The sequence below is a fragment of the Erpetoichthys calabaricus genome, chromosome 4, assembly GCF_900747795.2.
Source record: "Erpetoichthys calabaricus chromosome 4, fErpCal1.3, whole genome shotgun sequence".
Lineage (NCBI taxonomy): Eukaryota > Metazoa > Chordata > Cladistia > Polypteriformes > Polypteridae > Erpetoichthys > Erpetoichthys calabaricus.
In genome coordinates, this window is record NC_041397.2 from 117231086 (window position 1) to 117258303 (window position 27218).

General features: G+C 33.9%; 1 protein-coding gene across 12 annotated transcripts in view; it reads right to left on the reverse strand.

Moving 5' to 3' along the window:
• The window catches only part of dmd (dystrophin), a 2688357-nt gene that overhangs the window by 1677508 nt on the left and 983631 nt on the right, over positions 1-27218 (reverse strand). For all 12 annotated transcript variants that reach the window (XM_051926236.1, XM_051926244.1, XM_051926242.1 and 9 more), the window contains 3 exons: positions 25624-25747; positions 13470-13557; positions 5236-5477 (listed from right to left, as the gene is read on the reverse strand). In XM_051926236.1, coding sequence (XP_051782196.1) covers positions 5236-5477; positions 13470-13557; positions 25624-25747 — 454 coding nt within the window. The remainder of the gene's footprint in view (positions 1-5235; positions 5478-13469; positions 13558-25623; positions 25748-27218) is intronic.

Genomic DNA, 27218 nt, shown 5'->3' on the forward strand with positions numbered 1-27218 from the left:
ATCACATTAGATTAAAAAATACAAAAAAAAAAATACTAATTCGCTGTCAATAAATGTGGGAGTGTCTGGAGCACACAGAGCTGCGTCCACGGAAAAATCTGAAAGCAACCAATTAAGGGCTGCCTCGGGTCACCTGCTTGTCAAAAGATCAAGGACTTACATAATCTCTCATTTATCCGGTGTCCTTCACTCAGGAGATTTAGGTGTTCACACAGAAATGAAACAAGTTGGAACCATTCTTTAGTGGATGGTTGACATGTGCTGACACCAGGCACATTGTGCAAATAAACACAATTAGCTCACGATTATTTTCATTACCTAATTAATTTAGGTAGTTTTTAAAGTATTTGGAAGGGGGTGGTGTACCAGTACCCCACATTACAAATATTCACTGTATTTTAAGCATGTATTTGCTTCACTATTTACATCATCTATGTGATACATGCCCCAGAAGCCTATGTGCATTTTAAATGCAAGCTGCATCCCGTATGGATGTGGACCATGAATAGTCCACTATGAGTTCAGATTTAAAGTAACATAAAACAACATTATGTTAGGATAAAAAGTGGAGTTATGGTGGACTCATCAAAATCATAAAATGTAATATATACTTTTATGAAGGAAATTACAAAATAACATTTTTCTCGAGAATAAAAATGTACTTCCACTTTAACATTTTTCCTTATTTAACATTTTTTTTCCTTATTTAACATTTTTCCTTATTTAGTCTTACAGAAAATGTGCATCTGTAAAATTTAAAGACAAACCAGTGAGCAGTTTTCATTTTTCATGCATTGTATTGAATTTCTATACCCAAATGATATCCAAATTTGTGCTTTGAACTCAGGTTTTTTTTTATATTCAGTTGAACTTTTGTACATTCATTGATTTATAGAAACCCCTTGTTTTTAGATCTGTTAGGGCAGAAAAACTTTTATTTTATGCATCTACAGCTAACTGTCAAAAATACTTTTAACGTGTGTAGGTTACTAACGAACATCCACGCATTGCTTATCGGAAAGAATTTCCTCACATCTTACCATTTTTTTGCATGCAATATTTTAAAATTGTACAAAATAAGTGTTTCTCACTTTTTGTTAGTGCTAGAGTAGCATAATGAACTGTCCTTTTGTAAATATAACAGGAACAATGCTCTTTACCTGAGTTTTGTGTTTAAAATGCTAAACATTCTTACTAATGGCTTTATTGCATGACATGTCTTAAATAAAAATACAAAAAGTACCTCTACTGATTAATTTATTTTTTACAATAAATGGTAATTCATTTTTTTAGGAACAGAAAACTTTTTACTGTTTTTATTTTTGCATAGTGAAGATGTGGCTCATATTTACTATTAAACTTAATGTGGTGTATTTTAGTATGAAATATCTAACATATTTAAAATTATTTATTATTTTAAAAGATTCCATTCAAATTTCAGTTACTCTTTCTGATTTTAAGCAAACAAAAGTATATTGTTATGTTTGTGTAATTTTTTGCAACAGTTACACTGCTAAGATTAAAAACTCCCATTTATTATATTTGAAAAGGGCAGTTCAGCACAGGATATACTGTACACATGTACCTGAACCGTTAAAACTAGCCAACTTTTTTTTTTTTTTTCTTATTAACAGGACTCTGACATTTTCATTAATTTAATTGGGGAAACAGAGGATAAGGCAAGTTGTACTGCAGTGTAGAACTCTGTTTTATTCTAAATAGCAAGAATATGGATTAGTAATTTCTTTAATAAACTCATTTTTAGTTTGAAAAACACAACAATGACAAGTCGGAGGATAATCTGAGAAATGTCACTAATCTGTATTCACACTATTATAGGAGCAACCTTTGTTATGGAAAAAGATAAAAGGGGAAACTAGAAGGGGTAAAGTCTGTCACTGAAAATTTAACTCTGGTGTTTGTCCAATATGTGATAAACCCAGGATAGAATGTGAAACACAGCCCTAAACCAGACAAAGGAAGTTTAAAAAAGTGGTACATGGATGAGAAAGGCCTTACGTGTTACATATATTTTTGCAAAGTCCTTACATTTGATCTAATAGGTAGAAGGATCTAAAATGACAACTGCGTCAGTAGATAGAAGAGATGAAAGTGCAGTGAACGCATCAACAAGGCCACATTTGAGGCTGTAGCTCGCAGATGAGTCCCCTCCTCTGGTACCCAAAACATAAAGTGTGACATAAAAATGCATAGCCCTCACAGATACTATAGAAATTGACTTCACACAAAGTGAAAGTTTTCTGATTTCTTTTAAAAATAACTGCATCCTGTTAAGGTAAGATTTAGTTTTTAACTTTCATTAGCTCTTATTTAAGTTTGAATATTCAATTTTAAACCTCTTTAGGAGTTTCTGAATACAGAGATTTCAGATTTCCACTTAAACACAATGTGACAAAAATGTATGTAAGGTGTTCGAACTTACTTTTATACTATTTGTGTTGCCATATTCATTATGGACAACACTGTTTTATTTTTTTTTTCTGGTACATTTTTGCTTGCACTTTTTGAGTGAGATTTTTGCATTTTATTTTGGCTTTTGTAACAGTGCTTTCTTACCTCTGGCTATGAACTTTGAGTGTATTTTGTCCATGTCTTATTTTTCTGATTCTCCTAACAAAAATACTGTCTCTTCCTTTGAGTCAGTATACATCCCACATGCTATACCAAGAGGAGTTTCATACTTTATATGAGGAAGAAACACTGGATGGTTATTAAAACCAGAGACATTGCTATGATTGGACATCACACCTTCTCAAACCAAAGATTCAATATTTGGAGCTTTGATCCAAAATTTTCCAGCATTCTTAAATTGTGCAGCTTACAGTACTTAAAATCGAAACTGGTCATTGTAATCACCTTCTGTCCCTATTCTGTAGGTCCAGACATCAGCAACAATATTACACTGTAGAAGAGCACACAGAGGTCATGGATCTTCACTAATGAATACCCAGTCACATGGTAGTATAAAACAATCAACCTCAAAGTGCAGCACATACAAAACTCCAAGCTGACTTACAATGTGGATTGGATCCGGATTTAATGATTGTTCCTGGTATAAATGTGCTTCATTTATCTGTGTAGACATCCATAGTATAAATTGAGGAATGATGGACCGAAGGACTGGGTACTAGTATTCTGGGCTTACTGTATTTAAATAGATTTCTGTTGCAATTAATGAGTCAGTCTAAATACACTTTTGTATTGCCAAAAGTATTGGTATACACCTCCAAATCATTGAATTCAAGTGTTCCAATCACTTCCATTGCCACAGGTGTATAACATCAAGCAGCTAGGCATGCAGACTGCTTCTACAAGCTACTGTGAAAGAATGGGTCATTTTCAGTGTGGTACCATGATAGGATGCCATCTGTGCAATAAGTCCATTCATGAAATTTCCTCTTTACTACTGTAAATATTCCACGGACAAATGTTAGTGGAATTATAATAAAGTGGAAGCAATTGGGAAGAATAGCAACTCAGCCATGAAGTGGTAGACCATGTAAAATTACAGAGCAGGGACAGTGCATGCTGAGGCACACAGTGTGCAGAAGTTGTCAACTTTCTGCAGAGTCAATAGCTAAAGACTTCCAAAAGCTCAAGAACAGTGTGTAGAGAGCTTCATGGAATGGGTTTCCATGGCCGAGCAGCTGCATCCAAGCCTTACATCACCAAGTGCAATGCAAAGCGTCAGATGCAGAGGTGTAAAGCACACTGTCACTGGACTAGTCTAGAGCGGTGGAGATGTGTCTTCTGAAATGACGAATCACACTTCTCTGTCTGGCAATGGATGAGTCTGGGTTTGGGGGTTGCCAGGAGGACAGTACCTGACTGCTTTGTGCCAAGTGCAAAGTTTGTTGGGGGAATTTTGGTGTGAAGATGTTTTTCAGGGGTTGAACTAGGCCCCTTAGTTCCAGTGAAAGGAACTCTTAATGCTTCAGCATACAAAGCCATTTTGGACAATTTCATGCTCCCAACTTTGTTGAAACAATTTGGGGATGGCCCCTTCCTGTTCCAACATGACTGCGCACCAGTGCACAAATCAAGGTTTATAAAGAAGTGGATGAATGAGTTTGGCATGGAGAAACTTGACTGGCCTGCACAGAGCCCTGACCTTAACCCAATAGAACACCTTTGGGTGAATGAGAGCGGAGACTGCAAGCCAGGACTTCTCATCCAACATCAGTGCCTAACCTCACAAATGCTCTCCTGGAAGAATGGTAAAAAATTCCCATAAACACACTCCTAAACCTTGTAGAAAGCCTTCCCAGAAGAGTTGAAGCTGCAAAGGGTAGGCCAACTCCATATTAAAACCTATGTATTAAGAATGGGATGTCATTAAAGTTCATGTGTGTGTAAAGGCAGGCATCTCAATACTTTTGGCAATATAGTGCATGTGAAAAAAATAAAATCTTCACTGGATACCATGAGTGATATTCAATTGTTGCTTCACTATTTTTTTACCCCGAATTTTAATTCTAACTGCTGGATGGAGCCCCTAAGCTGACAGTGAAAAGAGATGTGGACTGGCATATTGTAACCACATGAGTGTAGAGTGGGATTGTATTTCAACCAGAACGATATTGTCTACAGTACTGACTGATGAGTCAACACCATCCCATTCACCTAGATCAAGATCAGACAATGAGTTGGAAGAGGGAGTTGAACCTAAAACCTAGTAGTTTAAATTGCAATGATTTGGCCACTACATCATGCTGTATCACATAGTACTCTGGAGATTATACTGTAAATATTCTAGATTTTACCCAGTTTCATTTTACAATGAACAAAAAGAGTAAAAGTACTATGCTTCATTTCAACAAAAAAACATTTTATATTAATACCAGTCCCATGTTGGATTCAAACATTCAGCTTTGCATTGATCAGTCCAGCCATGAGGAAAAATAAGCAACTTACTGTGGCTTAATGAGCTAAATGAATAGGGTAGAAATTAGCAAAATTCTTTCTGCTCTGTTATTGGATAGTGACATCACTTTATGTCTCAGTGCTGCAGGATGATGACTTAACTTTTTAACAATATATAAAATTTTAAAATAAAGCTAATTTAGCTCTTTAAACAGACAATGAGTACATTACTGAACTATTGCACTTTTCTTTCACAGAACTGAGAGTGACAATATTTTTAAATAAAAATAAACATTTATAAAATAACACAACTTAATAAGTCAGATTATCTAGTAGCATCCAGCTTCTTACCTTGCATTTCTCCAACTGGATTTTAATGGGTTCAGCCTCTGTTGCTGGTGGTTGTTGACTCTTCAACCAGTTCTCTGTAGTAGCAACTGTCTGCTCAAGCTGTTGGAGTTGGCTGTAAAAGGCAGTAATCTTATTCTGGTAGTCAAGCCAAGCCAGTCTTTCTCCTAGCAGCTGACAGAACTCGACCCAGCGAGTATTCAACTGCTCTGAGGCCTGCCTGATGTCATCAGCATTTAGTCCCTCTGGAAATGAAAGACCAAAAAAATATATTATCATTCAGCCTGCCTTAATGATCAGTGTCAGAAATGCAGAGAAGTAAACATAAGCATTTTAACAATATGCTGCACAAAAAGGAAAACAACTATAATCTCTCTTTACAAACAAAGTGACACAAGAACAGTATCTCTGCAGGATGAATGACACAAAGCCATAGGGCACTGAAGAGTTTTACCTTTGTATAAATGGTTGGCTGCAAAGAAAGACCTAAGGCATTAGCATTTACCATGTCGATTGACACTTTAATTTTTAAACTGAATACAGAAGTGAACTATAGTACTTGAGGCTGGTAGGCCAACCTTGGCAGAGATTTAACATATAAATTAACATTTGTCTTATTTCCAGTGAGGTCAAAGCTGGTTCAAGCATTTTGCATTAAAGCAAATACCTTAACATAATGAGGGGAACAGATATGTTCATTTTGATGCTGGTAAATAGGAAAAAATACATGTAGTATTTTATTATGAACCACCATTACAGGACATAAGTCAAAATCTAGTGTAGGTCACAATAAAATAAACTTGTTACCAGAGAATCTTGAAATATTATATTAAAATATCAGATTTAAGTTGCATAATAATTTATCTTTCTGCACTTACAATATGTGTATTACAATCACAAAACCATAAACATTTTATAAAATGTTCTTGTAGGGTCTAAATCATTTTATTATGATTGCTGCCTCAACATCATTCACAGGTATACTGCAACATGAGTTTTAAAAATACAGTACAATTTATTAGAATTTTAGTTGTTTTGTTCCACCAAATTAAAAAAAAAAAAGAAAGATTTTCAGTGAGGAATCAAGAATAATTAGATTAGAATATATGTTAAATTACAGTATGTAGACAAGAAATAGACTGCATACTATATTTTCAGAATTACCTGGTCACTTCATTACTTTAGCACTCATATGCTTACTTGATAAACCGTTCCTTGACTGTGTTCATTATGTATTCATGGGAAATGTTCAACAGTGGAACAGTAAAGGTTTGAAAATGCTCACAGCTCCATTAACATTTGGAAATAAAAATAATCAATAGAACTCTGGAATAGAATTAAATTGAAAACTTATCCATGATTATGTGGTTTATCCAATCGTTGGATTTCTTGGCATGCTAAGTTACTTCAGGTCATCAGGACTCATCATATTCATATTACAGCGACACATTTTGTTTTTGTTTTTTTGTAAGAAACTAGAATCCCTGAAGAAAACTAGAGAAACTAAGGCAAAATGGAGCTTCCACGCAGAAAACAATTCACTAAAGAATCAAATTAAGGGGACTATAAACAGTGAGGAAGTGATACTAGTCCCTATACAATCCAATTTTTTCTCTTCAGAATATTTACAGCTTTACTACAAGGATTATGAAATAACAAAAGAATGGGGACACAAATCATTAGCTGTTTGATGTATTAAAATGTAATCGATCTTAATATGTAACTAAGATCCTTAGTATAAAGTACCTAGATCACAGTAACATGTTTACTAGTGATGAGCGAACCCTGTGAAGTTTGCTTCACTGTGTGTTTAGCACAATAAATGAAATGCTTGCGAAGTTCGCCAAGCTTCACAAAATACACTGAAGTCAAATGGGAAGGAGGGGCTGAACTTGTTCTGACTGGCTTATAATGGTGCTTTAATTATTCCTAAGGGCTAAGGAAGCATCTGCCAACTATATTGGACTGATTATTGTGGCCAAAAATGTGATATGAGCTATGCCTACCACTGTGTCCCTGTGCCTCAAACAACAAAAGACATAAATGAGCAATAACCACAAATTAAGTACAAGTAATGCTCATAAACTAGCAATAAGTATAAGTGTTATTTTGCTCACAGAGTTCCAATCTTGGGGCACACATTAGCAGTGGCATGAAGAAGCTGTACGTCTTTTATATTTCTGATCTTTGTGCAGGTGCTTTGTGCTTTTTTCTTCAATGAAGAAGATTAAAAGTAAACAGTAATACCGTTTAACAAATTATTTACTAAGTTAGTATAAATTAATGTTTAATAAACTAGTAAACAATAATAAATCTTTCAAATTTATTATTATCAGTATTATTATAACACAGGATTGCATGTGTTTTCTTTCTCTTCTTTTGAGATTGTAGCTGGACGCATGGCTAATTATATATGCAAATTAGCCATGCAGTGTGCACATTGTTACTGTATATGTCTAGAGACAGTACTTATAATATTCTTGTTAAAGTATAAAATATTTACATAATGGGCAAATTATAATACTACACTTTTTTTTTTATTATTATTTAAACATACTGAATGCAGATTGGAAGTCTGGAGTACTGATCACATGGTGACTTCATGCATATTTGAAGCAATTCCACAACTGAATGAAAGTAATGCACATGGTTGCTACAGCTCTGTGATGTTAGGATGGTCACACAAAGCATCATAGGGTGCTGGGGAAAAAATGTTTGCCTAATCCAACAGCAGGGTGAATGTCCAGGAAAATATTCAGCAAAGAAGGTCACTGGTGAATGCAGCATATTTGATGAGAAAAACAAATTTAGCCGATCAACACTAATGTTTACCAATAGGTAGCTATGTAACAGGATTTCTATTTCATGTGTCATAGTATTATACTGATCTCAAAAAAATGATTAAAAGGACCTAAAACCGTCATGGTGCATTTTTGAAAATTTTCTGTTTGAAAAAATGTATAAATACTTGCAGCTGCTTATCTTCAATTTTTCCAAAATTGTACAGCTGCTGAAATGGCAAAGGTTCAAGCATTGAGTAGAGCAAAAGAAATTTCACAGACCAAATAAATTCATTCCAAACTTTAGGAAAATTTCAAAGAAAAACAGGTCATTGAAATTTAACAGAAAATTGCTTAATGCACACACATTAAAAACTAAAAAAAAGCTTTGGCTTCCATACCTAAGTTACATTTTATTACTTTCTTATGTTATATTCGATGTTTAGTATTTGCCAAACAGAGTGTCAAAAGTGTGTTTTATTGTCAAAGAAGCTATGATCTTATACCTTACCATTTGCAAACAAATTGGAGAGTGCAGATGGAAATCTTAAAGCTGTTAAATTTAAACTTTGGTAGAGAAATTTTTGAACAGATGCAGCAAAGTCTAACAGGGATAAACTGGGATATACTTTTAAGTGTATAAACAGCCAAACAGTAGTAGAACAGATTTAAAAACATTTTATGTATAATGCAAAAATAAGAAATGATTAAGAAACTGAAAAAACAAACGAAAAACTCTGCAGTGGGTAAATAAGGAGATGAAAAAGAAGCTGCAAAGGAAGAACAACTATATCATGTGTGCAACACTGACTCCAGTGTTAACTGTAGGGCATGTGCGAGCATGAGAGCAACCATCAAGAAAGATCTTAGAGAAGCTCAAAGGCAGTTAGAGAGGAATATTATAGATAAGTCAAAAATGACCCAAATAAATTCTTTCAATTTGATAGTAGTTAAAGTAATGAGAAGTCAATCAAAATTACACATTTTATTAGCTAACTAAAAAGGTTACAATATGCAAGCTTTCTACGCTGGAGAAGGGGCCTGAGTTGCCTTGAAAGCTTGCATGTTGTAATATTTTTACTTAGCCAATAAAAGGTGCAATTTCTGCTTGATGTCACTTTACATCCATAATTACTAACACGGTACAAGAGCCCAGTATTACTAGTTAAAGAACATTCAAAGAGAAAATGAAGTGTATCAGGCATACAACAGGATAATTAAAACATACAATGCCTTAAACTTGAATTTTTCTTAGCTTTTTACATGTGAGGAAGTGGATAACCAGCAGTAACATGAACTACTAAGGTGGTAATGAGTACGTTGGAAATTGAAGAGGGATAAGGACTGTTTAGATTAAATAGGCTGGAATCTAACAAATCACCAGAACCTGATATTCTTGAGTGCTTAAGGAATTAGTGATTACATATATAAACCCTTGACACATATTTTTTGAAAGTCTTAGCATGCTGGGGAAATTCCTAAGGAATGGAGAAATCACAATCATATTAACATCAGTATAAAAAGGGTGATCAAACAGATCCAAGTAACAATAGGCCAGCAAGCTTAACGGGCATCACAGATAAATTAATGGAAGGAATTGTTAAGGAGAAGATTCAAAAGCGCATGGTAAGAACAGATGATTTAGAGAGCTGTCAGCATGGGTTCAGTCAGGGGATGATCATGTTATACTAATATGCTGGAATTCTATAAGGAATCAACAAAAGGATACAGTCACAGTGGTGCATATGATATTATTTATCCTGATATTCAGAAACCATTTGATAAGGTCACACATGAGAGTACTCATGTGCAGTTTTGGTCTCCTGACTGTAAAAAACAAATGGCAGCACTATAAATATAAGTCCTGAGTATGGGAATGAGTTATGAGGAAAGATTAAAGGGAGTGAATCTTTTCAGTTTAAGTAACCAGAAATAAAGAGGTGACATGATTAATGTGTTTACAATTATGGAAAAAATGAATACCAAGGATTGAGGTGGCTACTATAAAATAAGTTCAAGAAGAACTCAGTGGCATATTTGAAAATTTAAGGGTAAAATTCATACAAATTTTAGGGATTGTTTGTTCACACAGAGCTACAGTACAGTAGAGACACATGGAATAAGGGTTTGGGAACATTCAAAACTCAACTTGATTTTGCTTTGGAGGAATTAGATGAATCAGGTTGATGAACTTTGTATGGCTTTAATGTCCAGACAGAAAATTATTTAGCAAGTTAGTTTTATTCTTTACTAATCACAAATCCATATTCATGTCTGTAGAAGTCTTTGAGCATAACAACAGTGTTTTATTTTTAGATAGTCCTTATTGTAGATATTGTAATTCTAATATTTTGGTGTGTACATGTCTCTCCCATGGGTTTGTGCAATTTTATTGCATTTTTTATGTTACTAATTTGTATAATTAGTTTATTGACATCAGTGGAAAATTATTTTGAGTGTAGCTTTTCAAGCGGACATCATCAATTTGCATTGTTGTTTCATGCCTGCAGCCAAATGGTTGTTGGAAATGAGGTCAGCATGTAACCGTCAGCATTACTGCATGCAACACTATTGTGTAATCACTATTTAAGATGCTTTGGATTCAACTACTTAATTCTCCCTGAGTTTTTATAAACATAATTTAGACAAGGCATTCTGTACACTAGGAATTTAGTTTTGTGACTATGAGGTTTTGATTAGCTATCGTTTAGGAAATTGGTTCTTTAGCCTTTCTGGTGTCTGAACAAACACACTTAGTCTTCATTTTCCAGTTAATCTTTTCTAAAAAAAATTAAATAAATAAATAAAAAGTCTTAATAGTTTTTATTTAATTACAAGTAGAATCAATTCACATTACTATCACAACTGTTAAGATATTTAACTCCAGATATTTAATTTGGCACTCTTTATGCGTATAGTCCATATTATTGTAAAAGTTGCAGATATATTTCAAAGTGTGAAAAATGAGGATTAAAACTAAAAAAAGGGGCACAAAAGGCTCATTTATAGAGAAAGAGAAATGGACATCAGGTGGAGACAAGTTTTTTGATGTGACCTGTGCACTCACTTAGTAAAGATGACACTGGGGACCCTCTCCCTCCCATACCAATCACAACCCAACCCACAAAGCAGAATACTCAGGACACAATGATGAAATTATCTCAAAGCTGGTCTGATAACATCTGAAAGTCCTATTTTTTGTGCTAGACAGACATCAGACATAAACTACTGAAATTGGTGAAATTGCAACCACCAATAGGACAGATGATGCTGAAAATGGATGTATTTATTTTTCTGTATAATGGCTATGGATTAAGGAAACAATGTGCATGAACAATACATGTACATTCGCTGCTTGTGAAACCAGAAAGTTAAATACTGTAATTTCTGAAAAAGCTGACCAAATAACATCAAATTACATGCTCTTATCTACAATATTCATCTGTTTTTACTGGAAACAATATTCTGTTTTAGTGAAGACATACCATAAAGAACTGGGTGCGCTACAAAAAGCAGGTAATGAGTGCCAATTTTCAAATACTGTCTATCTTTGTGAGAATACCAAAAATGTTCAATCATGTTCAACAGTTTATGGAGAATTCCCTGCACTCTCCTTTAATCTGACAAAATTTAATTTCAGTAAAGCCCCATTTGTCACATGAACACATTGTGCTGTTGATTCTGTGAATAAATGATAACATATTTAAGCAAGTATATCAAAGTGATTAAGTCTTTCAGGACAATTGAGTCTTGTAAAAAGAACAACTAAAATGTGTAAAAATGCTAATATTATATACATATAAATTTTAATGTATAATGTAATTTATATTGCTCTGATATGTGTGCTATTCATATGCATTTAATGTAATTTGTATTTTCCATCCATCCATTTTCCAACCCGCTGAATCCGAACACAGGGTCACGGGGGTCTGCTGGAGCCAATCCCAGCCAACACAGGGCACAAGGCAGGAACCAATCCCGGGCAGGGTGCCAACCCACCGCAGTAATTTGTATTTTAATGTATATATTATTGTACAGTTTAATAATTTACTGTTAGTGCATTATATTTCAAAATATGTGAGGCAATACTCAGTGCACAGCACTGTGAAAAACTAACTGAACTGAATAAAAATAACAAAATTTGTTATGAGATGAGAAAATCAAAAGTTCTCACATTATATGAAGTATGCCATTTTATACAGTATATCTTGCTAATTAATATGTTTGCAAATTCAGAAACACAAGTCTGATTATTTGAAAAGAATATAGCACAACCTTATTAATATTAGTTGTAGAATATGTTTAATGGCTTTTGCCACCTCATCTAAAATGATATATCCTAGAATTTACAAAATTGTACTCACTGCAAGGCAAGGAAATACTCTATGTTATTTTTCAAAGATTATGTTTGTTTTTTAAGTGTTCATTGTAAAAACAAAATATTTGTAAACTAAAATGATTTTATTGATTGCTTAAGCCGTCTAGTTAGAGTCAAAGGTAAAAATGAGCTGCCTTGGCAGACAATTAGTCAAAGCACTGCAATAAAAAAACAGAAAGCAAAGGCTTATTTCTTTACTTCCTTGTTGTGACAACATGAATTTGAATTTGAAAAGCATTTAGGAGGTTAATTGTTACAAGAAAAAAGTTTTGGTAGGGTTATTTGCTCTCTTCTCCCCATTTCTTCTACAAAATAAGAGAACAATAAAAATTAAGATAAAGATTGGATTCATTTACAAGTCTAATAGTGATCATGCGTTGGACTGACACCCTCTTCAGACTTAATTTTTGAAAATGAAAATTGCATCTGCCCATGGCCAAAATGTATACTTACAAAAAAAACATAAATAAGCTTTAAAATTGATTAAATATTAATTTACTTTAACTAGAATTGACATTATTATAACACATTTGTACATAACTAGGCAGGGGTCACATAGGTTTTCAAAGAAGCTCAGTGATAGAAAAAAAATTAAAATTAAACATTAGATAGATAGATAGATAGATAGATAGATAGATAGATAGATAGATAGATAGATAGATAGATAGATAGATAGATAGATAGATAGATAGATAGATAGATAGATAGATAGAAAAAAGTCAACACTATCAAGAGGCTATTTTGTTTTCATTGAAAATCTCATTCATTTTACTTGAATGGTTTGCTCAGCTGCAGAATCGAAAGAAATTGTTTCAGCATTAACAGAAAACAATTTGACATGATATGAAAAATCACTTTATTGTTATTTAGGAACAATTCACAAAAATAAATAAGTTAAACAACAGGTGTTGTTGCATTAAATGAAATTTGCGTGACAGCACTGTTACTTGCAGAAAGGCTATTTTATGCTTTAATTTTGATATATGTACCAATATAATAAAATCACCAGTTCAATAATGTTTGTCTTTGTGTTGAACATCTCTCTAAGAAAATTATCCAATCAACTTGTATGTAATTACCATTCACCATCTGTTCCACCAAAGCCTGAGCCGATCTGCTGGCATCTTGGAGTTTTCTGAGCTTCTCTGGTTTTTCCTTCTCAATAGCCTATAGAAAACAATTCAATGTGTGAGTATTCTGTAAAGAACTAACCTAGTGGTATTAAAAATTAAACAGCAAGTAAAATAAAAAGTCTGTAAGCCTAGGCTACATTTTTCTGCTGAGTTTATGTTCTTTATTAAAGTTAAAAATAATCATTTTACTGTCCATATCTCTTTTCCACATTTTTCTTGTTAGTCTCCTAGTTAGTGAGATTTAAAAATGAATATTACAGAGTTCTTTTTTAATTTCTTTTTATTAAAAGCCAAATGAGAAGAGATTATAAATGACCTCCTTTTGATTTGTGTGCTTCTATCAGCAAAGCCCGTAACTTAATAGATTAAAGTCAAATTTGAGTTTTTACTGTAGCATTAAAGCTAAGTAATTTTGCTTGTTTAGAGAAGCATGACTTTTAGTTTGTTCTCATAATGTCTACATTACCAGTGCTTGTGCTTAATTATAGAGTGAAGGTACTGTACAGTATCTGTAATCTGCACACTCCACCAAAAATACCCACAATCTCTCTTGAATTTTGTGTTACAAAACTACACTTTAAAAATGTCATGCACAAATTTTAAATAGGAGAATAGAGTTATGCTCATTGAGTATGTTATAATGGTGTAAGTTTAAGTCATTTGATCACCACTGTTAAATTAATGATGCTAAAACCAATTAAGAAGAGTTACATTAAGTTAAATGATAGACTGTGACAAAAGATCCTGCAACTGTTAGAAGGTTGTGTATTTTAGGGGGATTTCTCCTTCAGTATATCAGATGTGTCTACAGTGAGGACTTTTTATGTATTTTCTTCAGAAACCCGATCACCTTGAAATTCAAAATTCAAATATCCTATGTTTATTATCAACTTGAAATATAGAGATCATATATTAAACAGTTTGCATAGAAAAAATGTAGTTCTCAATAATACACAATATTTCCTTTATTAATATTGAGTTGCAAGTTTTGTGTAATTGTTCCTGTTTTTGCAAACTGACTTAGGCATTTAATTAAAAAAGTATTATTTATCCTAAAAGATAACAAGTTCAATAAGACTCCACTGGTTGTTTTTTGCAGATATTCTATATTCCAACTATGTACAAGAGAACAGTGATTAACTAGAAAATGGTTATACAGTAATGCATGTGTCTTTTAAAGCTCACTTTAGCTGAAATGTACTGTACTGTTACAATACTAAAGTTTTTCAATTTAATAATTTACATTACTTTTTCTATCATACTATAATTCTAAGCTGTTTAATAGTCTTATCTGACAAATGTGTTCAGAGCTACTATACAAGTACAATATTTGTATAATATTTGTTTGATTGCTGCAAGTTTTTGTTACTTAACAAGAAACCAGTTATTGCTGCTGAAATACATCCCTGCTCTGTTTCATGTTAGTTAACTCACTTGTTAAGATTCCCAACCCTTGCTCGTTTCCTTTAGTTTAAGACAGCTTCATTTATAGTTTTAATTGCTTCTTGTTTTCTTAACTAGTTGCTAATTTGCAAAGAGATGCAAATAACAAAATAACCAGCAGTTCACCATTAAACTCATTTACAACTGTCTATAATCATGAAGCATCTGCTTGAATAAAATATTTGGAAAGGTTTATTTGGACAGACTGGCACTATCCATTTTGCCAGCCTGGAACACAAGCTCTAGCTTAACAGACCAGACACCATTAAAATCACCTTCTTTTCAGTGTAGATTCCTTTGGAATGCAGCCTACAAACCTTATCTGATAATATGACCAATCCAGACCAATATACATTCAGAGATATCACATGGAGTTCTAACAAAGGACCATAAATCAAGGATGAGACATATTGATGTACAAAGCTTTGCAGCAGTGGTTAACCAAGAGGATGGGCTTATATGCACCCAAGAAATCAATGGCAGGACCTCTATTCCTTTCTTTGAAAACCTCAAACACACCATAATTCTCACTTCTCAACAGACTTAAAGCTCTGAACCTGGCCTAAACTTTGGCTGTCTATAGCCTGAACCCGTAGCTTATAGGGTGTGACTGTAACAGAGGTTGAAGCATTCCCTTTACCCTGAAGGGTGCTATGCTAAACTGGAAGGGTAGAAGACTTCTGTATTGTAGGTGGATGGGGGTGCCATTAGTCTAACCCGTGGTGAGGAATACCACAAGCTGAGGGAGACTGTATACAAAAGACCATGCATTTGTTTTGCTGAAAATGGTAACTGACTGATCACCAGTTGGTCAGAAGATGAGACTTTATGAGGAGTAAGATTACCTTCATGGTATGTTAAACCTCAAAAAGAAATTGCTCTACCTAATTGCTCAAGCTCCTAAACAAAAGAAAGAAAACAGGCTAAAGATCCTTCCACATGTCTAGAGAAAGCCAACCAGAAAAGGAACAAAGCATTACATACACCAAAACTATAAGTACACTTTGATTTCAAACATTATTAATTGTAATTTAGCAGTCAAGACAAAGTCAGCTAATGTGTTGTAGTTTTGGTGTAACTATAACTGAAAGGTAATAATATTTGTGAAGGATATGTTCTAGCTGAGTAACAGTATAAGTCTTCCTGAATTCAGTACAAAAGTGCAAATCAGCAACTCTCACCCACATCCACACAGACAAATTATGTGGGGGAAGGAAAGCTAGCACAGGGACTAGCTGTGATTGCCAATTGCAGGCAACAAAACCTTCATAACCAGGTAAAGAGCTTATACATCTTAACCAAATGAATCAAAAGATCACAATTCATAAGTTATTTGCCTTTTTCTATAGGAGAGGAAAAGTTCTACTAAGAAGTGAAAGTGCAACTGATTAATGTAGACTTTAGATGATTTATGAACCGCATTCATAAATTGTACAGATCTGTTCATATTTTTGGCATTCTGGCTGGGTAATGAAACAGAGATGCCTCACTCAGCTTACATTTAACTTAGCATCCCTTGGGTCATCTTGTTCACTGTTTTTAACTAATTCAAATTAATTAATAGTTAAATTAATTCAAATTAATTGTTTAAATTAATTCAAATTAATTAAATTACCCACATTGCCAAAGGGGTGATCACACACCCCTTCTTAAAAATTGAAACAGAAAAATTGAAGGAGTAAGAACCACTAAACTGCTCCAGGCCACAAATCAGGAAGAAATATTTACGATATAAGAATGACCTGACATGATAGAATGAAAGCAAGCCATAAAATGAAATAACTGTTTCTGTTATTGGTAATGAGTAGCTTCTAAATGAAGTAGTTGGGCCATAGTAAAAACCTGCAGGACTAAACCTGAGGTCTCCCATATTACAGAAATTAATTTAATTGCAGAACACCCATAGAAAAAGGAAGAATGGCTAGTGGTATAACTATTAATTATTAGGTAATAAATTACTTCTTACAATGTTTAAATTGTTCTCACTAGAATATTACAGTGTTGCATTTTTTATATTTGCAGTTGGTACAACACCGCTGATCCAAGTAAATTTTAGTATGCATCATTTATTAAAGAAAATGAATTAACTTCAACCCTGTTTCTTAACAATGGTGCCACTACTACCAGAAAAGACAGGGAAATCTGCACAATAAAACTAAAATAAAAATAAAATCAATCTTGACAATCTTCAATCAATCTTCTTTAAAAAAATAATACAATTGTTAGCACTGTTCAAAATATTGATCACAAACTTTGTTTAGGAACAATTAGAACTGTATGAATACTTAAGAATAGACGCAAAAACAATTAAATTAAAATTTATTGTTAATGTGTCTTACAGTACAATGAAAAGTATTGGTTGTCATCCTTTTCATGTGTCTGTTAAAATAAGTAGATGCAGAAAAAAGTGCAAGAATAGAAAAAGCCTTCCAGAATATATTATGAGCAATTTTCTTACTGTAATGGATGTGTATAGTACTGTACACATCTGGATTTATGACCCAGGTATACAGAAGCCCCAAAATTAATCATGAGGTGTGATAATATTTTTTTTCTTTTTCCAAATAATATTCCTGCCATTACAGACTTTCCAATCCAGTCCAGTTTCACCCACTTGCCGCTATCACTTAGTTGAAAAGTGACCAATGCTGGTCCTTGAGAGCAGCAGTGGCTGCACATTTTTGCTCCAACACAATATTTTAATGAGAGCTGTTATTGTTGTTGAAGCACTTATTGCTCAAATAACATTTAATACTTCAGTTTAGTTATCTCGATTGTTAAGATTTCCAACCCATAATCTCTTATTTTAGTCTTAAACAGCTGCATTCATAATTGCTCCTTATTAACAACAAGATGCAAAATGCAAAGGAACCAGTCTCAATCTAACTGATTTCCAGTTACTCCTGTTTACATTCATTGTGAACTACCTGGTTTAATACAATATTTTGAAGGAAACTAAGAGATAAAATTGAAGGACTGATTATTATTCATCCATTTTAGGTTTTAAATCATTTGGATGACATTCTTGGAAAGGAAAAAGTCTACGATATTGTAATGTGTGGTCTAGGGCCTGCTTGTCATCCCGGCCAATACCCCCAGGCCGCCAAGTGGAGCTCTCCCTGCAGCATGGAGGTGCCCCAAATACCAGCAGAGAATCCTGGACGATGGAGTTTTCCTTTAAAGCCCTGCTGGATACCACAGGGGCCAACAGAGGACACTGCAGGGAGGCCCAGAGAGTCGTATGTGCCCTATAACCCGGGAGTACATTGTAGGCAAAGCAACAAGGGAAATGACGTACCTCCGGGATGAAGAAGAGAACTTTTTATCTGACCCGGAGGTGAAAGAAAGTCACATGGACTGAAGGATTGGAAACACTTCCTTGTCAGGGACTATAAAAGGACGATGCGAGATCCCAAACGTTGAGCTGAGCTGAGTGGAAGGGTGGTAACGTGTCTGGGAGAGTGGAGGATTGATTATTGTGATTGTTATTGTAGTATTGATTGTTTATTGAAGTATAGTGGAGGTGGAGGTGCTTTGTGCACATTTATTATTATAATAAATAACATTTTGGACTTTTATCTGGTGTCTGACGTATTGTCCGAGGGTTCAAGGGAACGAGAGCGCCCCTTATCTATCACAAATGGCACCCACAAAGTTTAAATAGGAGCATCGGCCAAAGTGTCATCAGAGCATTTTTTTTAACCTCAACCACTTTAGGATAACAATTTAATTATCTTACTGGATTACAGATTTTATCTTACAGTATGTCTTTTAGTCTCATCGTAGAAAAAACACCGTAAACATTCACAATTCTAAATAACTGGTTTTATTGAGGTTTGCTATTGCAGAATTTCATGCGATCCATAATATATTTGAAAGGAAACTCAGCTCTGTTTCTTATTGTGGTGTTATGTTGCCCATAGTCTATAAAGTGGGATTTGGGCATCTGGACAATAGCTACATGATACACAAGTGTGAACTTCTTCATTCTACTGTGAACACCACAGCAAAATGAACTGATTACACTACATTTTTTTTAATCTATGCATAGTCTCGGTTTTTTAAGAAAGCACTCTTGCCCATGCAAATTAAGTAACAGAGCTAAGCCACAATGGAACAGAATGAACCATGTTTTTTTTCCATACCTGATGGAGATGCTGATCCTCAAAATGTCGCAGAGAGCAATGGGGGACGATGCTTTTGAGTGAGAAGTAATTAGTAACTTTTATTATTATTTGTTGGTATACATTTATTCAATCCGTTTGCATAATGAGGCAGTACTAATTTTCAATGCCAGTGCAAAGTCAAGATTTTTAGCATATACTGCTTTGTGATGTCCTTTACTATGAAATTCTGCTGTAATCTCTTCCACATTATACAAGCATTCCCCCTCCCACACCTTCAGGCATTCCTATTGTAGATAGTTTCCATGGCGCATGCCTGAGATAAGTCTACATGTCTCCACTGAGCTTCCAGTAATGAGGGAAGGCAGAGATTAGGTAGCATTTACTGCTGTAGGAGAGATGAATACAGGCCGTCAGACCATAAAGAAAGTGAAAAAAAAAAGATTTGTTACATTATAATAGTGACAGTTCTTCAACAACGACCAGTGACATCATTATGGTGTCTAGTTCTAGTGATAGTGAAGCATACAACAGTAATGATTTTGCATAAACAGTAAATTTTAACACCACTTATGAAAGCATGCATTTTAACAAATGCTTTGGGCAACTTTCAAAGCTACCATTCATTGATCTCAAGGGTGTAAGGCAGATTTGTCATATACAGAAAATCTCTTACAGAATTTCAGTGTGTTCTTAAGTGATGGGAAGTTACTGAGCCCAACTCATTTTGCCCTGCACACTGAAAATAAACTGCATGGTGCTCATGAGGTCTGATGTCAGTTGTGGTAAGATACTACCACAACTGACACAACTACTACTTCCTTTGCACTTATTATATATAATAATTCAAAAGCCTGATGTTAAGATGTACTGATCAACAACCTTTTTTAAAAACACCTTATGGATCATCCCAAGAGCGGCGTTTGGGAGTGGCAAGTGGGGTGACCGAGCGGATTTGTAAATTTATATTCTCCAGTATATATATATATATATATATATTTGAGATGCTTCTAAGAGGAACCCTTTTAAAATCCCTCTTTAAGGTCAAATTCCGTACATGTATGTCTTTGAAAACATTCCATAGTCTGAATATTAATGCAAATAAACATGTATCACTAATGATAACCGGCTGACATGACATCAATGTGACTTATTACTATGACATCCTGCATATTGAGACTCAGAGTATACTTGCAATTTGGGTACGTTTCTAGAAGAGACCCTGCTAATTTCTGCAAGACATTGCATCATATTTCACACTGTCGTGGGATTGTCCTGAATTATGAATTGCACTTTTTAAATAGATTATATCATTATATTTTGATAAAGTTCGCGTGTTATCTTGTAAAAATTTAGCTGAATACTATAATGAGAAAATCTAGTGTGTGTTAACATTATTTTTATTAAATTCGTGCGCAAGTTTATAAAGTCCACACATACCGGTAACAGTGTTTGATGTAACTGGCCCCTAAGGTCGCCTCTGGATTATCCTGAATATGGATTGCAAGGAAAAATGCTTCAGTTTATTTTTTAAGTGTTAGTATTTTGTTGACAACAACTTAACCTGTCATTTTCAATAGTAGTGAGAATGTCTAAAATCATTTTTGACACTTTACATACACAAACAGAACATTACTCATAAATCACATGGTGGTTGTTTGACAATGAAGCAACACAGACTGTAACTCAGTTGACAGCACGTCTGTTGAACAACAGGTAATGTATATTGGTAGCTGGACAAAAGTGTAGAGAGTTTACAGGTTAGTGAGAGATTTAAACCTTGCTGACATTTATTTTATTTTTTTATTTACATTGTCTATTTTTATTTTTGTTTTCGTTTTTTTTTTAGTTTTTTCCAACAGCTGTAATTAATATAATGAAATGAATCAAGAACCAGAATAATGTTTAAAAACATTTCTCCTCCCTTCCTCCTTTTTTCTCTCTTTCTCAAAAGAGATAAAATGGATCAGACTCTTCTTGTTTTTAATATTTGACATGCCTCACTGTGCTTTGAAAGCTAGCAAGTATAATTCTAAGCTTTCTCTCTTTATCACTTACAATAGACACAGTTTCTGTGGTTTTTGCTGCTAACCATTCACCTATTGCATACTCTTGAACTGTTTAGTTTAGATGACTCCTAAGTTTTGACATTACATACTAGATTTCTGAGATTCCCACAGAAACCCTAGGTTGGATCCGAACAATGGTTCAAGCCTAGGTCTCTGTCTCTCCTATATCCTCCCCTAGTAATGTATATACAAAACATGCTATAGCTGTGGCCGTTTTTCTTTAAAAAAAACTTTTTGAATGTAGTTAGTATAAAGATGTTACATACGTTTCCATTTTAATTTTATTGTCTTAGTAATCCTTAACTATGAAAAACACCAGTGAATAGTGACCAGTGAATATATAGTTCACTAATAACAAAAATAATAATACATTTTATTTATTGAACACCTTTCTAAACACTCAAGGTAACCTTACAAAGAATTAAACAACAATATATAAATAGGAACAGATAAAAATAAATCAACAACAAAACAGCAAGACAGAAGTAATGAACTTAGAACAAATTCATTGACAAACAATAAACTCATATTTGATATGCCAATTTGAGGAAGTGTATTTTAAAAATAGTTTTAAATGTTGTTATTGAGTCTAGTTGGTGAATATAAACAGGGAGAGAATTCCAGAGTTGCAGAGCACTGTAAGAGAAAGTTCTGGCTCCCATAGAACAAAGTTTAATGTCCGGCACAGAAAGGATGAAAATGAGGATCTGAGAGTGTGTGAAGGGGTATAAGTCTGTACCAAATCACTAAGATATGCAGGAGCAAAATTGTGAAGAGCTTTAAATGTTAACAGCGGTATTTTATATTGTAATATTGTATATGGTAGTAGACAGGGAGCCAGTGAAGTTGGAAAAGAACAGGTGTAATATGTTCAGTGGATTTAAGAAAAGTAGTTATCTTAACATTATTTATATGAGATGAAAAAGAAAGGGTACTATCCAGAATAACACTCAGACTCTTGACCTAGGAGGAGATATTTGTAAATATATTGTTTATCAAAAGTGGACAATTGTTAGCCTTAGCAAATACAGACTTAGTACCAACAAGGAATACTTCTATTTTATTACTGTTTAACTGAAGAAAATTATGCGACATTCATAACTTTAATAAGTCCTGGAGACAACCAGTAAGGATATTAGGAGGAAGAACAGAGGTAGATTCAGTGAATAAATAAAGCTGCATATCATCAGCATAGCAGTGAAATTGAATACCATGATGCCGAAATATATGACCTACAGAAAAAATGTAAATAAGGAAAAGAAGTGGCCCCAGCAATGAGCCCTGTGGAACTCCCTGTGTAACCACTGTACTCTCCAACCTAAAGCCCTTCACCTGAACTAACTGTCTTCTATCAGTAAGATAAGATGAAAACCACCGTTACACATGGCATACTCCAAAACTAGCTAAACATTCCAAGAATATCTGATTTGATATAGTATTAAATGCAGAACTGAGATCCAGAAGTACAAGAATTGTTAAAAGTCCCATGTCTGCTGCCTGGAGAAGATGATTTGTAATGTAAAGGGAATATGGGTAATAATGGAAAGTAGGTCATTTTCTGCAATGATAAGAGATGCAAGTTGCTGGTGAATCTCCCTAATCTTAGAATTGAATAAGTCCAAGTCACAACAATGTTTAGCAGTGAAATTATAGTGGCATTTTCGGGTAGTGCAATTAGTTTATTCACTTTAGAAAAAAGACTGCACTGTTTTTACATATTACACATTACCTGTATTTCTTTACATTTTGATTTGAGTCATTATAGTTTCTTCACGGTAACATGTAGACAATGCATGCACTTTGTCAATACAAACAAGTCATTTATTAAAATAAACCTTGCATTGCATTACACTGCATTCATGTTTACTCTGAAAGATGTTCTGTAAACAAGGACTCATTGATAGAATAAAAAGTTATTTAATGCAGTTTTTCGAGTTAAGTTTTCCCTTTTTTCCAAGCCATTATTATTTTTTTTTTACTGTTAAGGCATTGTTGGCAATATCCACCAAATAAAAAGGTACACAAAACTGTTTTTATTTGGCTTCCAAGCTGATATTAAAACTTGATGACATTTATTGTTAAGTCTTCGAATGAAGTCAGTGAAAAATGATTGAAAGTGAGTCACCACATTCATACTGGTGTATCATCTTCAGTGAATTGCACACAAAAAAGATTTCTTAGCCTCTCACACAGAGTATTACATTTTTAACTCACACAGTGGGGTGTGTACAGAAAACAGAAGGGCCTTTCCTGTTGGTGACGCTATTTATTACTTGCAGTCTGATATAGTGTGTACTCTGAATTTACAACTCTATCTTAGTCATATAAAAGTACCTTACTGAGATATCAACTACATCATTCTAATTACACTACTTGTTGGAATTTAATTATTATTTTAGTTTTGCAAGTTAAAAGAATATTACTTCCAAATTTTATTTAAAATAAAAAAAAATACAGAAACAAAGCACAGATTCTCACATATTAAACTTATGCATTGCTAAGAAAAGTCAGAAGAATAGAAGAGTAACAAGATTTGGAAACAGAATTGCACTAATATCCATTGTTGGGTATTGGACATAAATATGCCATGCCTGATCTTCCAAGCTTTACTTCATTGGTACACAAAATACATACAGTATTAGTTGAGCTTCAGGGTGTCATGTTTTGTATTTTTTACACTACAGGATATTTGTTGTATTTTTTTTCTACAGCCTATCCTGTTACTATCAAACACAACGCAAGAACCAAATCTGAAAAGGATTGTACTTAAGCACCTACTCATATTTACTCATATCTGACTAGCACAAATATGCCAAGTAACTCAACAAGCAGTTATTAGAGATGTCGGGGGTAGTGGATACAGAATATAGATAAAGAAGGAGCTTGCAGCTCAAGAGTTTACACACTTTAGTGCTATACTTGTTTATTCAATGACTGTGGAAAATCTATGCTATTGATATGTTAGCTATATGTGCTTAGACATATCTATCCATGTTGATGCCATCAGAACACATACAGGTATAGCATAATTGTGCCAAAGTTTAATGTTAAACATAATCTATTTAGGATGGTGTAGGGTTCAATGGTTATTGTTGCTGCCTCTCTGCTCCAAGGTTTGATTTTCATCAAGGTTATTATTTATATGTAGTCTATTAAGTCTCCTCCCACATCTTAAACATGGGCATGTTAGGATGACAATTGCTTCTTTAGTATGGAATGTTCTCTACAACAGCATTGCTCCAGCCTTGTCTCTGATGTAACTCTTTAATGTTGGAAGAAATTTTTGAATATGGATGGCAGGATACATTAAAGTATTTCTAATGCGCTTTACTGCAAAAATATTTTTTTACATAATGAACATAATATTACAAAGAAACCAACACATATGTGAGACCTATGCCATAGACTACAATATGGATTAAATTAGAAGAGTGGAATATTTGACTCTAAATAATACCCAGGTAATAAATTACTTTTCTAGGAAGCTATTTTAACACTAGAATCCCTTAAGCCTACAAAAAAACTTGTAATTCTGGGCCACCTTAAACTCCTTTGCACTTCTCCCCATTAGCATCTTTTGTTTTGCAAATGTGTCAATCAGCACAAGTAGCAAGCAGCCTGCTATCCCTTCCCATTCACCCCCCAAAACAAAGCTGAAGTCACAAAATTCTCAGTGCTCAAATGTGTTTATCTGGGTGTAAGGTGCCTGGAGTTGTATAGGGTAAATAATATATCGTTATTTGGAATACATATATTTCATGTGTGTTCCGTGTTTACAATGATCTGTGTAAGCATAGGATGAAAGGAAATGTGAGGCACGAAATGCTGAACATATACCTAAAACAGAAATTTTTTCATGTTATGATAATAATGAATTGAAGTATATAATGTGTGAAGACTTTAGTCCAAATATCAAATAAACACGAGCACTATTATTCAAGTATAAAACCAAAAAAAAGAATAATTCGATTTACATGTTGCTGTCAATGAGTTAAAAACCCAAGCTCAAATGTCAATTGACAGAAAGTTGACCTGTATACTACACATTTGGTAGAAAGCTTTCAGTGTATTTAGGCAAATACATGCACCTGAAAGCTTAGCTTCTCAAAGATGGAGTATTTTTCTTAATTTAATTAATGAGAACATTCTTAAATATTAATAAAAATATTAAATAGCAGAAATTAAAAATGTTGAATTCTTAACATCCAAAAGTATGCATCTGTCCCTCTTTTGAACCTATTTTATGGATTAAAAGGCTATAAAAAATATCCATTTGAAGCACATAAGGAACCTATGCATCTTAGCTAGGAATCAAGACCAATTCAAATGACTGTAAAGCAGTAATGCTATTATGCCATCAAGCTGTCAAATTAAATACTGACAATAAAATTCAGTAAATACGATGTAACACTTAGTAAATAGCAGCTTGTGTCAATCATCACACATTTACAGTGGAAATCTTACATTAACACGTTCTTGCAGTTCTGACACACTCCCTTCTTTCCGAGAAACACCAAACTCTGGGCTCTGCAGAATGGCTTCAGATCTTGTCATCCAGCTGTGCAACTCAGTGCTGTCCACATCAAACCTAGAAGATCGTAAAAAAAAATAAACCAGTAAAGAAACCAACTATTCTGTTGTTGAATTATTTTAATTTACACTTTCTACTGTTTTTTGCAACTATCACATGTTTACACAGTTCACACTGCAGTTTGCTTTCCAATTTTCCTCATTGTTTAGTTTCAGAAGACTGCTTTTCACTGTATTAAAATGTTTTCATGGACATAAGGAATCAGTAATGCAATCTGTTGTTTTTTACTTTCTCTGTCTATTTTTTCCTAAAAGCAGAAATTTGCCACAACTTTGAACACAAAAACATGTCAAAATGAATATATCTGAAAAAGGCTGATGTGGCTGAAGGTTGTTATAAGCAAAAACATTTAGAGGACTTAAAAGACAAACATTGTAAAGTAAATACAAATTTAAGTTGATTATTTTAATAGATTTTAACATGTGTTTATATTACCTTGAATGAAAAAGAAGATTTGTTCCCAACGGTTTGGGTCTTAATTTAATTAATTAATTTAATATAGCTGTATTCAAGGGGTGAAATATGGTAGGATGTGCTAATTAACCTTTTATACACCCTGAAAGCCTGAAAATGCAAATTGTGGAAAGTTCCTAGAAATAAACTTTAGAAACATTTTATAGTGTTATAAATTACACAGTGCCCACTAATAGATTTGCAACAAAGATACCTCATGTATGAATTTGAAGTTAACTGCTTTATGGATTCCTTTTTTTATTTTCTCCTGCCTTACTCTTCAGTTTCTGTCTTGTCATGTGTTTTTAACTAACTAAAGCTGCTGCACTGGCCTTTAACAAGGTGACATTGCAGTATGCAATTATCTTTTTAGGAAAAGTCTATCCAAAAATGATTATTATTTTTTTATACTGTATGCTGTTTACTCCATGTGGTTTGTAGTTATGGATGAGAAAAATTATGATGTCATATTTTTGCATGGGAACGTAGGTAGACATTATGATAGAATGAGAATCTATGGTGACCTATGCTGGACCATAGCAAATAATATAAAACTGTCCATGAAAAAAATCTCATAACACTCTTGTTGCTCAGGCCCCTTCTTCAGGCAAGAGGAAGAAGGGGCCTGAGTTGCCTCGAAAGCTTGCATATTGTAATCTTTTTAGTTAGCCAATAAAAGGTGTCATTTTGCTTGGCTTTTCTCTACATTCATAATGGTTAACACGGTACAACACCCTAGTACTACACTCTTGTTGCATAATTCATGGATCAAGTCATCCATTTGTATGATCACAATGTGCAAAATGCAGGCATTTTCTGCTAAACCAGGGGTGGGCAAAGTCATTCCTGGAGGGCCGCAGTGGCCGCGGGTTTTTGTTCCAACCCAATTGCTTAATTAGAAAACAATCCTTGCCAATAATTACATTTCATGGCTTGTTAGTGCTTTCACTCTGCTATGTCAAGTCATTCTTATATCCTAGATTTTTTTTCCATTCTAAGGATATCATCCAAATAC